Raw genomic sequence first — 16,728 nt, 5'->3', positions numbered from 1 at the left:
GTGAGAGAATTCTTCTGTACGGGAAGACATAAAACAGTAAATAGTTTCTATCTCTGTCAATCATACGCTCGCATACCGAAGCATCTCATTCGGGATAATGTGAATTTACTAGTTTTGTTTCGACAAGATGACGTCAATATTAAACATATTTACAACGATCATGTTAACTCAGATATGACTTTTGAGAAGTTTAAAGCAATTTGTTCAAAATGTTGGAGAGACGATAATCATGGATTTATAGTTATTGATACTCGTCGAAAAGTCGATATACGCGGAATAGATGAGACGTGGCAAGCTGATCTTGTTGAGATGCAAAGCTATTCTAGAGAGAATAAAGGTTTTCGCTATCTATTAATTATTATAGATACGTTCTCTAAATATGCTTGGGGAGTTCCAGTAAAACAGAAAACTGCTACAGATGTCACTAACGCAATGGTGGAGTCTGTATTAAAAAAGGGACGCATTCCTAAAAATCTCCAAGTGGATAAAGGCAAAGAGTTCTACAATACAAATTTTCAAAGTTTAATGAAAAAATATAAAATAAACCTTTATTCTACTTATAGCAATCTTAAAGCATCAATTTGTGAACGTTTCAATCGAACATTAAAAAATATTATGTGGAAAAAATTCAGTTTAATAGGAAATTATAAGTGGATTGACTTTCTCCCCAGTTTAATAGAATCATATAATAATCGAAAACATCGTACATAAATATGAAGCCACTTCGTATATTGCATTGCTCACGCCTAATAATTTCTAAATCCAATAAACAGGTAGTCTTTCTTTTATGTAGCCATAATGGAAGTCATATACTAATGTTTTTGAGAGATCTAGCACACAAAGTCCAATATATATTGGTTTTTTAATACTAATTTAAATAAATACATATAGACTGATAGAATATGAAATTATTTATTCGTTAAAGGCATTTGCCGTAAGCAATGTTGGAACCGCACGAGTAGCGGACGGCCGAGCGGCCGAGCGGCTAGCGCGCGGTTCGTTTCATTTTAGTGCTGTCTTAATCCTAATAGCGGGCACTTGATTTTCTCAACGGTTTCTTATGTAAAAAATGACAAGGAACACGATGGTGCAAAAATAAAAAAATTAAAAATATCGTTTTTTGAGATATCATCGATTTTTTGAAAAAATTGTTTATAACTGTCGAGTATTCTTCTATTTTAGTATAGTAAGTGTCTCTGAGTCTCTACCGACTCATCGACGGCATCATCGTCCACTTAGCCACACGGCCTAGCTTTCCCTTTTTTATTATTGTTTGCTCACCTTCTTTAGAACCCCGCTGTTAATTTTTTTTTGCCGAAGGAAAAATGCATCCCTCGTATTTCTTGAGCCATCCGGATACTCATCTGCACTTTTCCCTCTCCAGAGTATACTGACCGAAGGTTATGCCAAGGCTGCGTCCCAACAAGGCGGCAGTTCTGATTTTGTACCGAAGACGAGCAGTTCAGTCTTTTTTTAAATAAAACCTTAGACTTAAACTCGTCGATTTACTTTATCTCATCCGCTCCTCAATCCTACGGCCGCGTCACAAGAATTTCGCGATACGACAAACAATAGCATAAATAAATGATTTGGTATTTTACTATTTACATTTTAAAAGTGAAACTCTTTCCGCGTCTTTTAAACAAAGAATCATGTCCATATCTTTATTAGTCTCCGAGAAATCGAATTAATAAAAAAAGTCCAATATTTTTTCAACAGTTGATAAGTCGGCCCCTTATCTATATTTTCATCTAAAACTCTGCACAGATGTTGACCTCTGTATAGGTAACGATCTACCAACTTTGAACAAAATTGGTGATTTGATGTTTTAAACTGTTTGCAATAGCCAAGAATTGCCCAGATCGGCTAAATAGCGAGCGTGCCGCGGCCAGACAACGAGCACATGGCGATGTTTCATTTAAATTGCACCGATATCTACGCGAAAGAAATATCGACACATGTGAACCAGTCCGTCTGCGAGGAGCTGCGCCCTTTCATTGCCGCGCCGCTCATCGTGACGGTATGGCTGTCATGTGGCAGTCAAGGCCGTATGCTCACAGCTCGGGCATGTGCCTCGATGCTGATATAACCACAAGGACTCTGGAAGCAGGCACACCGTTCGGATATCGCACAAGGGCGAGTTCAAGGCAGCCCAGCACCTCATGAGCGGGGCGCGAGAGACGGCTAGGGGCGCATATGACCGCGGATTGGTCGGGCCCCGATGATTGGAAAAAGGATATAATGAAGCGTTGCACGCGATACAGTTCAGTTTACGTTTTACCCTCGCCGAGATTTTTATGTTTTGCTGTATTGAATAAGTAAATTCTAAGAGAATATTAAAAAGGTGCAGCCAGAAGGCACAGAAAACATTGAACGTCACTTGAGGATTAAACTTCAAGAGAGTTAAATTAAGTAGACTGAAAGAAAATTAAACATCACGAATGCAATAGCAAAAGCAAGATGCTTATATGAAATAAAAATATGGGAATGGGAAAGACAGGAAGAAATGGAAAAAATTTAGGAAAAAATTGCAAAGATAGGACTAAATACAAATACACTAGATTATATATGGAAAATGAAAGCGGAATTAGAAATTTCAAACATGGGAATAATTAAAAGAGCAATAGGATATGTAGATGAAATTCTGGAAATGGACAAAGATAGGCTATCGAGAATATGTTTAAAAGAAGAACCCATCCAAATGCAGAGAGAAATGGATAAGAGTAGCTGAAGAATAAAGAAACGGAGAATTATTACAAAGAATAAAAAACAAGATCAATAAGGAAACTCTAATTGAAAGTATGTAAAAAATGTTAGAAACAAGAGTCGAATACAAATTACAAATGTTCGGGTTAAGGAAGAGTGAAATAATAATTGATCGATAGAGTGAAGGTGTAATTTAATGTAAAAATAGTGTATCAAACAGTTGAACAAATCAAATACAAAAAAGCTTGGTTGAATCCCGAAGTACAAGAAAGTCTTAACGCTAATACAAATTAATAGGAACGCAAATCTAACTACAGGTTAAGTCACGAAGGAATTAAATCTACCCTAGCAACGGTTACGCTAAAATAGCGAAACTACCCGAATGTTCGAGCGCCCAGTCGAGAGTGAACTCGGCTCGCTGTCCGTTCGACCGCTGAGCGAAGTTTTTTCCTCGTTTCCTCCTTCCACTCCGTCTCCCGGACCAAGGCGTGTCCTGCTTTCCGCCGGGTTTTCCGCTGCGAACTCGCTCATCTTGGCCCTTTCTATGTGGCTCAAATAAGTGAGGGCGTACTTTCCTTCGGCCGTTTGGCCAATTGTGCGCGCGGCCTACCACCCCGCTCCTCGTGCGACGCTGCCGGTCGGCCTCGGTGAGGCCCGATTTGGCCCCCCGTTCCGTAGATTCGAGTGGTGGGAGCGACGGGCTCCTGATCTTTGCGGGTATCGGGTGCGACAACCGATGTGTTATCGATCCAATACCCAAACACGGCCGCGAGCTCGCTTATTGATAAGCGCTCACGGCGCGTGGTGGCATGCGTCGAGGGCGGTGATAGTGGCGTTGCGTCTTCGACAACGAGGCAGGGCATTAGCCACTGCATGACGTGGGCATACGAAATTGGATGAAGGTTTGAGAAACTTTTCAGCGGCCGACGTTGTTTTGTGGAGCTGCAACGGCCCTAGGCAAACGAAAGGAAACTCGGGAGCTCGCTCAATGAAGTGGTTTCGCTTCTCGCTATTTATAATTTCGCTGTCGATATACACCTATTTAGTAACATACAATATTCACGCAGGACGTATCAGGGTTTACATACGCAGCACCTATTTCGGTCCGGCGCGTGAATCTCGACGATTCGAGCCTCACCCGCCGCCCTAAAAAGGCGCCCGACCCTGTCGCTCGCTGACCATTTTATTATCCTACGACGGCGCACGGACAGGGCAACATCTGTTTTCTCGGGTTTTCCAAACGCGACCGTAAATCTAAATTTTACTGTAGCTGCGCTATTTCGCCGCGACATCGTTGTCGATCCAAAACGTGCGGCACCCAGGTTCTCCATCGACCACGCCAAAACTCCCGGTAAACGCTTTGCACACGTTTTTGGCATGTGTTGGGGAAAACCCAACGTCTTCGAAATATGACGGGCAATAATGAGTGTCTACTCTCGAAACAGTTACTTGTCCGGAACAACAAATAAGATGAAATAGAATTGATAAGTTAGGATACTGGAAACGTTACGGAAACTGGGAAGAAAAAATAGAAAGAGAAGTCTATTGGAATGAAGCAGGAATTAGTTGACAGTTAAAAAAAGAATGGACAAGAACAAGATGGGGAAGCATAAGTTTAAGTGAGAAAGGTATAAAACAGAAAGAATGCAAGTTCTGCAGAAAAGAAAAAGAGAATCTTAAACACATCTCGATATGCGAAAAACTTTAAAGAGATATTAAAAAAGAAAGAAAAGGAGAAAGCACATGAGAGAATTTATTTAGAAAACTGGAAGTGATTTTGTAAAGGAAAGGTGATATTAGGACATGTCAATATGCCAAGAACTTCGAAAAATTTGTAGCATGAGAGAAAAGAAAACAGGAAGAACTTAGGAATGTACTCAGGCAATAGAAAACGGAAAGAAACAGGAAGAAAGAGAAAAGACGAAAGAAAAATCCAGGAAGAGGTTTCTATAAAATAGAGAAAACATTAAAGTTTAGTGTAAATATTATAAAATACTTGTATTATTTGAAGCATGTATTATATGAAGGGGGTAAAGTAGCATACTATATACACTTGATCTGGAAATAAATAATAATACTTACTATTAAGTATTATAAAAACGCTTAACTCTGTACGGATTAAAAGAATAGAAAGCTACTAATTTATAAATTCAATTATTTTATTTTAATTTCTATTTTTCACATTTTTAATTTGATATTTTATTTTACCATGCGTGTTCTACTAACATACGATAACTAGTATATAAGCTAAAACATTCATATTTTATTTAGATAGTATCCAATAAAATTACAGACAATAAAATAATAATAAAATTTTTTTTATTTTTCATTTGTTTGCAATAAATTTTTTGAGTTATAGGTAAAGTAGGAATTTATGTCGGTATTTCTGTCCTCTTTTATAGTGGATTTGAAATACCGACTGTAAAGATTCCTGTTGTACTCTTCAGAAATTTTTTTAATTTGAAAAAAAAATTAAATGATTTTCCGCAGAGCTCTGACGTTATAATTAATTTAAATTATTCATTTAATTTAAAATATTGAATTTTTCATAAAAAATTGAATTTAAAATTTTAAGTTTTAAATTTCCCGCTAAATAATATCTTGTCGTCATACGACAAACGACATATAAACGACAACGACGAGATTACGAGATAGAGAATAGCGTCTCTGCTACTCTGCTGACAGCTTGGCTTCTCCTTTGTATAGTTTCCATGCCTACGACATAAAACGGCAACAGTGTAAGAAACAAGGTTATGTTATGTTAGACATTGACACTACAGAATTTTTATTAAACACTGCAGTAGTTGCGCATGGCACCGGTTTGAAAATGAATTTTTTTCTTTATTTAAAACAATACGGTCTTCGATAAATATCTACCATCAAAGCAAATCATAAGTAAGCAACACACCTGATGCCTTGATGGTAGTGCGCTCTCATCTACGCATCCGTGACTTTCGATTTTGCGCAATCGAAAACAGACTTACACACAAGATAGAGAGAGACAACTGGTAAACACATGAAATCTACTCCCACGCACGGTATCTATAGAGATTCGACAGTGTAGTGACTGTGACCGCCAGTTGAAGATCACGACGTATGCTGCTCATTACAGATTCAAGGTAGATAATACCCTTTGAAGAACTATGAATCTGAGTGTGTGCTCTTGTTATCATTTAAAAGATAACCAGCAGACGAAAAATTTACTTCGAAAATTTCAACTGCATCACCATCACTACTGTTGCATCGATTTTCTTGATAATTATTGAGCGAAGGTTTGGTCCATACTTGATACTTGGCTATTTATAATGACACCGTATACGCTATCTCATAATATGTATATAGATAGACATAGGATCATATCACACACTCGTTTTGGTTTAAATTACGCTTGCAAACATACGCTCTTTTCATACGCAGGTCGTGTGTATGATGTGCGCGCGTGCGTGCTTGCGTGTGTTTGTGTGTGTGTGTATCTATCTATCCTATATACACAACACAGAACAGTTGAAATAGCTTGTGCGCTTGGGCCATTGATGTACATATGATATATATGTGTAGAATACAGAAAAAACCCGTCCTCGCAAATACGCAACTTGTGGCTTTTTAGTATGTCGCAGACACAAGACGCGGAAAATTCGTTCGCAAACAATGCCGAAACTCACCTACATTTTTCGTCACTTTCCACACAGGAATAATCGACATCGGTCGCTTTCGCTTTGGCTCTGGCGCTTCCCTCTCGACCTTGATACCATTATCGTTTCTGACCAATCCTATAAATTTTTTTTATCTTTCAATTAATCCTCATTTGTTAACTTTTTTCCCGTTTAAATTCTTGCGAACAATTTTAAAAAACGATGTTGCGTAAGTTAAATTAGTTAGCCATATATAGTAAACAAAAATCGCACTCTTAGTCACTAGTTTTGTTATTTCAAAATACTTTAGGATTTGTATAAATTATTCATTTTTTTTATCTTATTGCTCCATTTTGCTTACACTTTAACTTTACATCATTCTAATTTTAATACTGAAAGTCAAAAGAAACTTCCTAGTCATTAACATTAATTTTATTCTCTTGTACAACATTTTATAAACTAATCATAAATTTCTTTTTTTACAGATAAATCAAAGCAGCAGTGAATGATGCAAATATCTGTAATTGTAACATACATTTTCAGTATTCAAGTCATATTCAGATAATTGCTTTTGGATAAATTCCAAGTTAAGTTCAAATGTCTCTACATGACACTGCTATGAGCAGTACCTTATCCATGTATGATGCAGTCAAACAAGAAGGTAGCTCTAACGGCACCACTCTTGAATCTGGAAGTAGTGGAGCTACAAAGAAGCTTGCTAGAGGTATATCAAGAGCCACAGAAAATGGTGATATTGTTGACTGTGCTCGACTACAATTGCTAGAATCAATTGATACACCAGAATTTACTTTTTCATTACCTGACTTATCAATATATCCAGGTAAAATTTAAAATTGATTCTATACATTTTTTTAATATGATTCAGATTCAGTAATAAAAATAACTAGCTTTTTTTATTATTTATTTAAAATGTCAATGGTAATAGTGATACATGACACATGAAATAAATTTATTGTTTATATTTTCAGATGATTTTCGTCAATTTTTAGAAAAAGATCTTATTGAAGTAGGATGTCTTACTTCATTAGAAGCAGCAGGAAGATTGAATTGGTGGTGTGCAGGGAAAAATAGAGTATTATGGCCCCTTGCAACTACTGGCGATGGAAATTGTCTTTTACATGCTGCATCTTTGGGAATGTGGGGTTTTCATGATAGGAATCTTGTTTTAAGAGAAACTTTATACAACACACTGGCAAAAGGAGAATATCGACATGCATTATTTAGGTATTTTTATTATCTTTAGAATCTTATCTCAATCTTTGGAACATTATAATTATCAATGATTAAATTAAATCAACATATGTCATTGTCATTGGTATTTATTTTAGGAGATGGAGATGGAGACAAATGGGATTAAATGCAGCTGCAGGCTTAGCATACACAGAAGCTGAATGGATTTCTGAATGGCAGGGTATTGTTGATATGGCATCAAGACTTCCACGACATCAAATGAGCACTGCATCCAGTGAATATTATCAAAGTTTGGAAGAGGTACTGTTATGTTCAATTGTTTTTTATTTGAATTTTAGTAAAGCATAATTTTTTTATTTTATAAATAAGATACAATATAATAACATGTTTCAATTAAATTAAAAAAATTACTACCCTTTTATAAATTTAATATTTCCAGATTCACGTTCTTGCTTTGGCACATATCCTACGTCGACCAATCATTGTTATAGCTGAGACAATGCTCAGAGATTCGGAAGGTGTGGCATTGGCACCAATACCTTTTGGGGGAATTTATCTTCCTCTTGAAGTTCCTGTTTCTCACTGTCACAAAACACCATTGTTGTTGGCATATCACTCTGCTCACTTTTCACCACTTGTCACAGTAGATAGTAGTTCTGATCCGAGTGAAGGAAGTATTCAAGGTTATAGTATACCTCTTGTTGACCCAGATACTGGTCATTTGTATCCTGTTTTGTTTGCTGTTGATCCAGGTCCTGAGTGGGACTGGTCTGCTTCTCAAGATTTACTATCTTGTCAGGCAGATACGGTAAGTTTTTATCATAGATAATATAATTTGTTTTTTATATAAATTTTTTCAACTTATAAATTCTGTTATATATTTTGAAATACTAACTATTTTCATGAGAACATATTCATTTTTTTAAGATGGAAATTCTCATTAAAAAATATTTAGACTGTGAATATCAAGTATTTACTCCCGATGAAATAGACAGATTGTCAGAAATAGATGCTACAAAAAATAGATCGTCTAAGCAGCTAATGGGAGTAGCTAAACAATTTGGATCTATTGGAAAATCAGTTAGTAAAAAATTCTGGTCAATGACTAGGAGACCGAAAAGTCCTCCATCCAGTTCAGGGTATGGAGACACTCTATTGTGCGTTAGAATAAGAAGTAAAAGACATCAATTTGTAGATCAAATGCTACATAATTATTTGGAAAGCGCTCAAGAAAGGTAAATTTTAAGGATATTACTCGATTGTTTTAACTTTTCGTTAAATTTATCGTGTAAACCATTATTTACATAGGTACCTGCAAGATCATCAGGGTTGTAATCCTGGTGGCGAAATGAACTATGGAGCTGGTAAATCCAAATTTTATGCTGCAAGCGACAATGATAGTCATGTAACTGTCAGTAAGCTTCCAGCAACGAATCCCAACAAAGATCACACTCTTTATCTTTCAAGGTAAATATTCAAAAGAATGTCATCTAATATTTGAAATTGCATAGCACCTTTAAAAATATCATGTTTCTAGATCAACTTTTTACAAAGACAATGTATTGCCAGAAGAATATATAACCGAATGTAGGAGTAGTAACAACTTGGTAAATTATTTTTTAATGGATTCTTGATTTTGCGTTTAATTATTCGATAAAGTTAACCTATGTTTTACTTGTACTTTCAGAACTCTAGGCTTTGTCGTACTCAAGACTGTAAATTTTTTGGTTCCCCTGAAAATCAATATTACTGTTCACAATGTGCAGTTGAACGCCGACGTTAAAAGAAATTTAATTACATGCATGACAATAACGTTTGTCTAACAAAGAAGCATAATTTGCAGCGTGATACTAAGCTATACATATAATTATTTTCCTCTGGATAGTGTTTAATTTATTTCTGAGACATGGCATCTATATTTATTTATAACTTATTCAATTTTATTCCATCTAATAACTCTAGAACAATTAGATTTCTATTAATTTAGCGTTTTTCAAGCAAAAATTGTTAAATACAATTCCTGCCTTGCTCGTGCGCTTAAGAAGTTAATACTCGACAATATTTTGACATTTTTTGATCTTATTTAATATTTTATTGTTTTACGTTATGGGCTTCGTAGTTTATACTAACATATTTATCAGTGATCAACGTACAAAAATTATATTTTTGCGAATCTCGATATCAATTGAGCTAAGCTGACCCAACAAAAAAAATTATTAAAAGAGAAAAAAATATATATATCCATATAAAATACATGTATAAATTATAAATACGTGTGAAAAATAAAACAATATTTTTTTAAAATTGCGAACTTTTTTCCTACTGTACCATTTTCAACTCTAAAAATAAAATACCAATCATGTATCTAGGATTAAGCTAATTTAAAAATCTACAGAAGTTCAATACATAGGGGATCATGCATTAGCTTTGGCCTCCTATAACTACGAAGGTATGATAATCAGTTTTTCCATTACTTGTATAGGAGGCCAAGACTTTTTATATGTATCACGCGAACTGCATTCTAACGTGTGATCTGAATTATTAGAATTGCAGTCACATACATGAAATATTCATTGACACGTGCAGTTTAAAAATTTTATTGTAATTTATTCTTATTGTATTATTCATAAAACTACTAAAATTGACTAATGATTATATTTAAAAAAATGAGTGACAATAACTTGGTTTTTAATGCTTAAGAAAATATATATGTGCTCTTTATTCTCGACTCTGTTAACTTAGACTTAACGATAAATGTAAATTGGAACTAATTACATGAATTTTAAATTAAAAAATACAGTATTTAAATTCCATCAATTGGTATTATGCAAACACCAAACACCTAATATATCCGTTATTTTGATTATTTTTTTGTATAACTTTTAATTTATCAATCGGAAAAACATTTTGTAGTGTTTGGCAACAAATATATTGCAACCAAGCGTAAAAATCAACTTCACGTTAGTAAACTAACTATTTGAAGCTATAAGATTAAATGAAAGTTCTCAATGAAAATATGTCATCTATCGAATTTTCGTTAGTTGGGATTCAGCAGTCTCTATACTAATATGCAATATGTATTCCCAGTGAGTCTGTTATTTGAACTTGGCGTTCTTTGCAGGAGCTCTCCCTCAATTGTCGAGAAAATTACGTTAACGAAGAAAGTTTTATTACGAATATAACTGGGCAATATAAACATGATGTGAAGACTGTGCATTTGAAGTTGTAAGAAAATAACAAGTTGTAGAAAGAGCACGAGCTTGAAGAGGATCATTACAAGAGAAAAACACTAGCAAGTATTTTTAGGTAGCGGGAGAGTGAAAGTAAGGGAGCGATTGAGTGGGAGGTGAGGTGCGAAAAATCTTGCGCTCGATGAAAAGCTACATTTGCGCACTGAGAGAGCTACTTTTGAAGGAGGGGCGGGGGCCGAAAGTTAGTTGGACTCTGGATAACAGCTCCTCGGCTCTAATATCGCGGTTAGCAGCGGCGGCAGCAGGAGCCGGATCCTCATTCGTTAGCCCGAGAGGATCACGTTCTCGATAGCCAAAGACTGTAGCTGGAGGAGCGCTTGGTTTAATGTTTGATAAGGCGCCAGATGCTACTCTGATATGCCTTTCTTTTTTCTTTCATTGCGCGTCCGTGCAATTGTCTGGGGAACAACTGCCAAGAGATATTAAATATCGCGCGCGCCTGCAAGCTCCTAGCTACTCTCGGGAAAGAGCTTCCTTTTCTTTCCTTGCGCCTGCAGCATCGGAGGCAAAGACCGCTGAAGAAGGCACAAAAAGACGTCGAATCCTCTAAAATGCATCAACCCTATCTAGCCGTGAGGTTTGCTCGTGTGGCGCACTTCCATGCAAATCCAAGTACGAGGCCGTAATAATGTAAAAATGTCGCGGCAAAGCGCTTTCATGCTGTCAGCCATTGTTCTTGCATTTCAATTGGCAAGCTTTTACGATAATTTTATGCGGCATCGCGTAGTTACGCTATATTCCCTTGCTGTATTTATTTCAATTTATATTAGTTCTGTACGATAAATCTGTTCATCCGCGATAGTCGCTAATCCGTAATGATGAATCACTTTCGCGTGTACACGATGCAAGTACAAGTGTGCGTGTGAAGAACCACCATTATCGCGAATTGTTTCATCAAGCATAACGTACTGTAACGTTCGCTCTTCGCATCGATTCGCACACTTGTGAACTTGACAAAGAAGAGTGATGAGCAGTTGGTTGTGTAGGACGCAAAATGCAATCAGTCGCTACATGCATGCTCTGGAAAATGGAAGAGCAGAGCTGGCGAAACGCGTGTTCCCATGTGTGAAATTACAATCAGCGTTTGTAATGTGATTTGAAGCTTTCGCGCTCAACTTGGCGCCCGGTATGTATATAAGTATAGCTTAAGCTTTCGAGGCGAGCATTGTCTCTTGTCTTTTGCATATACTACGTCCAGAGCGAGCGATAAGCTACTATATATTGGCGTTCAACGTCTCCGCGAGAACCCTATATGCATTATTAAAATGGAAGTGTCAGCGCTAGGCACGAGTTCGTGGTTTATTGCGGAGAAGCACATTGTGTTCGTGGACGGGGGCCTCAACCACACGAAAAGCGCATGATCCCGTCCAATCTCCTACGCTTATCAATGTGAAAATAATAATACAGTAAAACTAATATTATTATAATTTACTGTGTAATTTAATAATCTGTGCATATTAATACAATTTCACTGTATTATTATTTCCTTAGTACAGGAAGTCCGGCGCTCACACACCGCCGGTCGTGACGTTTGACGCACTAAACTTTTAAGCATTCTGAATAAGTAAATGCAGGCAGATCAATTTTCAATTGTATCGTGCATTATCTATACGCGCGTCCTCATTCTCGTCGGGGGTATATCGATCTTATCGCGCTGGTTTGATTTGAGTCTACTGCCGCGGCGAATAGAATGATTTGGACCTCACGAACGCAAAAAGCACAGAAAGGTGATCTGCGTAGAGAAGCGCTAATGAGATTGTCGATTGTCAAGTGGCAGCGAAGGGCAGCGCGGGCGGGTTTGATTTGGGACGCGTTAGCTCAAATGAAAAAAAGAGAGCTAGAAGGTGGCATAGGGTATAGTAGAGAAGGACGTGTGGTCGCGTGGATAGAGGGGAGGGGCTCGTCGGGGCTGAGTCACGAGCCTGGCTCTGCGGACGGCAGACGCAGGCGCGCGAGTAAGCAACCCCCGACGCAAGCCAGCGAGCGCGCGCGTGCAAGTTGAGCGCCCCTCGACGTGTCGACGGGGAACAGTGCGCCGTGGCGTTTTTCGGCGTTAACCTTTTGCGACTGGACGCGTCGACGTCGCGCGAGACTAGCGTAGCGCGCTAGTTGTGCTGTAGCCTGGCGTGCGGCCTCTCGGCGGGCTTCGCTTGCGCGCAGGGCGAGCTGACGAGCCGTCGCAGGCCAGAGTGTGCGCCTTGACCGAGGCGCCAGGCCAGTGTCGCGAGTGCAGGGACGCCCGGAGCAGCCGGACGCGCGTCGAGTGTCGGCAGCTGATCGCAAGCTCCGAGCGACGAGCCAGCTGATCTGCTGCTCACAGTCATCTCCACGGCAACGGGCCCCCGCAGTTCCTCGAGGTCAGTTCTCGCAGCCTACCTGCGCGCGCCTATTGCTTCGATGCACGTCAAGACCGGCCCCCGCGAGGTCCTCTGGGCAGCTCGCTGCTACTGCTGTCGATGCTGATTGCAGGCGCGCACGTGACACTGCACGCGTGCTCTCGTCGCTTCCACGGCACGCGAGCTGCCCGACGATGCGCGTGTATTTGTTTTTTCAACGCGTATGAACCGGCGCAGCTAGCTTCTGTTTGCGCGCGGCGCGCGGCGTGCAGCGATGACAGACGTGTCACGACTCAACGCTCGTTTGAGAACCACGGCCTTTAATTACAATCACGTCAAATTGCCGATCGGCCTCCTTTCATTTCTCGCTCTTTCGCCCAGCTTTTCAATGAAGCAATCAACGCGCTGCAATCGATGTTTCTAGCAAACATGTAACAAGCATCCCTGCTTGCGTTTCATTACACACGGAATCGTCAAATTATTGGACTTCTGTATCTGAAATTAGCGAGGCGCGAGCTTGCAGCCTTCGTCTCTTTGATTGAATGTTTGTCTCCTGCGCTACCACAATAATGTAAAGGCAACCTTGAGCTCGATTAAGCGAATGCTCGCGAGAATTCCAGTCAGAGCCCCTCTCTGCCAATTTACTTTATATTTTCTTATCAGAGTTGATTATTAGATGCACGACATGCTTGCTTTTTATTACGAAGCTTTCGAAGATCACAATTGACAAACGATGACATCGCTGGTGTTTTATAATATAATATAATGATTTCGACGTACAATTAATTTGTAATTAAAACTCGATTAGTAGATTGAGCCCCCTGTAGATCTCACTGTTGACGAATGTTTTAACCGAATAAACCGATCGTTTAGCTATATAAAATTTGAATAGTTGTACGCGAATCAAAACTGCTACGTGCAGTCAAGCAGAGCAAATAAAGTAAGTATCAGATGGCAGACCTTTGCCATTGGAAGCCGTATCTGTCTATTTGCCTTAGCCGGTATTCCTCTAACATTGTCTTTGCACGGCAGAAGCTAAGACAAGTCGACAGTGCGCGAAACACTGCGCGCTTCTCCGGGCAGATTGGAAGCCAACTATATGTAGGCGACAGCCAGCCGCCGCGTGACATCGCGAGAGAGCGAGAGAGCGAGAGAGAGAGAGAGAGACAGGCTGCTACGGAATAGAGAGATGGCAGGAAGAAGAGACGAAGTGAAGGAAGACGACGAGGGACGCGTGTCCGGGACGTGACTCGCTTGCAATATTTAAAAGACACGACTCGACGCGTCAATACTCGACTCGATTCGGGGCTCTTTCTTGCTACCGCCAGTTCCTGTTTGATCGCCAACACTACGAGATCTGACCTTAACCCGAGAGCATTGGCTGCCAGCCGTTGTACACTTATTACCCTCTGCAGAGGCGAGATTGTCTTTACGAGCGCACTCGGATGAAGGTTGCTTTGCTTTGCTTTAAGCGTACGATCGCTTGATTACGCTAGAGAATGGATTCCCGATGCTGAGTAACACCTCGAGATCGTCATTTTATGGGCTCGTACTTTCCTTGCTGGAGCTACATTACAGTTAGTCTACTAATTGTACCAATCTGAGATTGCCCTGACTTCAACCAATGAGGTTGTTCATTCGCGCTTTACATCATTCCGAGAACAAAATTTGATTAGTCGGAACTTCCCGACAGAAAAAGGTGCAATCTACGCTGGAGCAGAAGTACAGGAAAGAAAAAAACGAAAGAGAAGGGCTGTATGAGCTTTTTACTATACTCGCAAAGAGAACGAGAAAAGTCGAGATAGAGAACAAGAGAGCGAGAGAAAGAGAGTCGAGCAAGATCACACAGTTGCCCAACCGGCATCAAGATATCGTGACGATGCACACTAGAGCCGATACAACGTCAAATGATACCCTTGCGCTTACAACTCCAAAACAATAAAATAACGGACGAGCTAAAAATAAACACTATGAGTATCTGTACAGCCAATGAATAAATACGCCTGGCTTGTATGACCTTTCAATTTGACTTTTAGACTTTTCTACGATTGTTTTAAAGAGTCAAAAATAATTTTAAATACTTTACCAACTAATCTTATTAATTATAAGCCGAAAGTGGGAAACAATCATTTCTGCAAAGTAATTTGGTTCTAAAACAGCTGCGAGGGTTTGAATAAATGTTCAAGTCATGTATACCAGTAGGAGCGCTATAATTATTGATAAGCCCGAAAATTGGTTACTCAATAGTTTTTAGCGCAATTTATTTACCCTCTTATTTTGACAGTTCTGTGAACAGGGTTGTCACAGGGGTAAAAACACGGATTTTTCGAAAAAGAATCCTTTTTCTAAAAGATCCTCTGGTCGATCTGTACAAATGTTATTATCATGAATCCCCCTACTCATGCAACATTATAAAAATCTAAGAATATTTCGAAACAATTGAAGCAAATGTAACAGGTACAACGATTGGTAAATTTTTTAGTACGAAAACACGAAATTTTTAATAGAAATCCCATGTTAAAACAGGGCTCTAAAAATGTATTATTATGTATTTTAAAAATGTATTACTCAATCAATTTTAACAAAATTTCTTTTTCTTTTCCTATTCCAATTTGCAAGAGTTTAGAAAAAAATTATGATTCCTGAAACGGGACCGCTACAACGATTGACAGACTGCATCCACACGCACTTACATACATCCTGACATCACAAAAAAATTTATATTTCTAATTTACGCGATATTCAATAGAAAAATATGTCAAAACAACGAATATGAAAATTATGACGTAATTATCAGATTGGTTTAAATGATGAAAATGTTTCTTTATTTAAATGTATCTTTGTTACATAAACCTTTTATTCATAATCAAATTCAAAATTAGCACTAAAACATTTACGTTAAGAACCGACCGCATGTTCTTTATTAGTCATTCTTCATTTCTTAGGTTTTATCTTATTAAGTTGAATACGTTGTTGATAATATTACAGAATGTCTATCATGTTGTTTGTTCTCATTGTTATTCTTTATCGTATGCTGTATTGAGAATTTTCTGCACCAAGGAATCAACTGTCACGACAGTACTATTTTTCTGTTTTTCTACGGGTCATTTGCAAATGTACGAACACAAAAATATGACGCCCATTCGCTTTTCGTATTTTTCGAAACTTGACGAAAGTTGATAGTTCATTGTTGAAGTCGAAATTCACATTCCAAACAGTCGAATGGCTCTCGAAATGTAGGGTACATAGTGCTCTCGATGGGCATCGAACACGAGAGGAAGAACAAGTCGAAAAGTTAGTTAATGGGTGGAAAGAAGAGTCCGGATCGCCAAGTAAAAGCAGCTGGCTAAAAAATGAGTGGGAAGAGCGAGGGCGGGTTCGGTCGTCGAAACGTGCTCGTAACTGGAACATAACCATTAAGTTTTGGGCGGACGACAATGCGCGCGTGTCCGTAAAGTCCACCGGGAACGGGTGGTACTGCCCTATCTCCGGAGGTAACGCCAGCTCTGACGATTTCTAAGACGAGCGAGCGAGTCTACGTGGCCACAAGGCACGGCGTGTCCGCGTTCATACACTCGGGGGCAGAAAAAT

General features: G+C 38.7%; 2 protein-coding genes across 4 annotated transcripts in view; both read left to right on the top strand.

Annotated features, from left to right (window-relative positions):
• The first annotated feature begins 5,687 nt into the window (after window positions 1-5,687).
• On the top strand, window positions 5,688-10,283 carry LOC131667458 (OTU domain-containing protein 7B-like). 3 transcript variants are annotated; one of them, XM_058940883.1, is made up of 9 exons: window positions 5,688-5,825; window positions 6,824-7,179; window positions 7,328-7,583; window positions 7,688-7,850; window positions 7,990-8,358; window positions 8,478-8,785; window positions 8,859-9,017; window positions 9,088-9,157; window positions 9,238-10,283. In XM_058940883.1, exons 2-9 carry the CDS (start codon window positions 6,936-6,938, stop codon window positions 9,331-9,333), a joined length of 1,665 nt encoding a protein of 554 aa, XP_058796866.1. In that variant the 5' UTR covers window positions 5,688-5,825; window positions 6,824-6,935; the 3' UTR covers window positions 9,334-10,283. The 3 variants fall into 3 exon arrangements, with proteins under 3 accessions (XP_058796866.1, XP_058796865.1, XP_058796867.1); XM_058940882.1 differs by having other exon boundaries at window positions 5,784-5,978; XM_058940884.1 differs by lacking the exon at window positions 5,688-5,825 and adding an exon at window positions 6,217-6,567.
• Window positions 10,284-12,848: 2,565 nt separating this feature from the next.
• LOC131667462 (protein Fe65 homolog) overlaps window positions 12,849-16,728 on the top strand; it is an 82,379-nt gene continuing 78,499 nt past the window's right edge. The window contains exon 1 of the mRNA XM_058940889.1: window positions 12,849-13,158. The gene's annotated coding sequence lies outside the window, so the exon portion shown is untranslated. The remainder of the gene's footprint in view (window positions 13,159-16,728) is intronic.

The sequence above is a fragment of the Phymastichus coffea genome, unplaced genomic scaffold (assembly GCF_024137745.1).
Source record: "Phymastichus coffea isolate CEN01 unplaced genomic scaffold, Cenicafe_Pcof_1.1 PCOF00066, whole genome shotgun sequence".
Taxonomy (NCBI): Eukaryota; Metazoa; Arthropoda; class Insecta; order Hymenoptera; family Eulophidae; genus Phymastichus; species Phymastichus coffea.
This window is presented reverse-complemented; position numbering and strand designations above follow the sequence as displayed.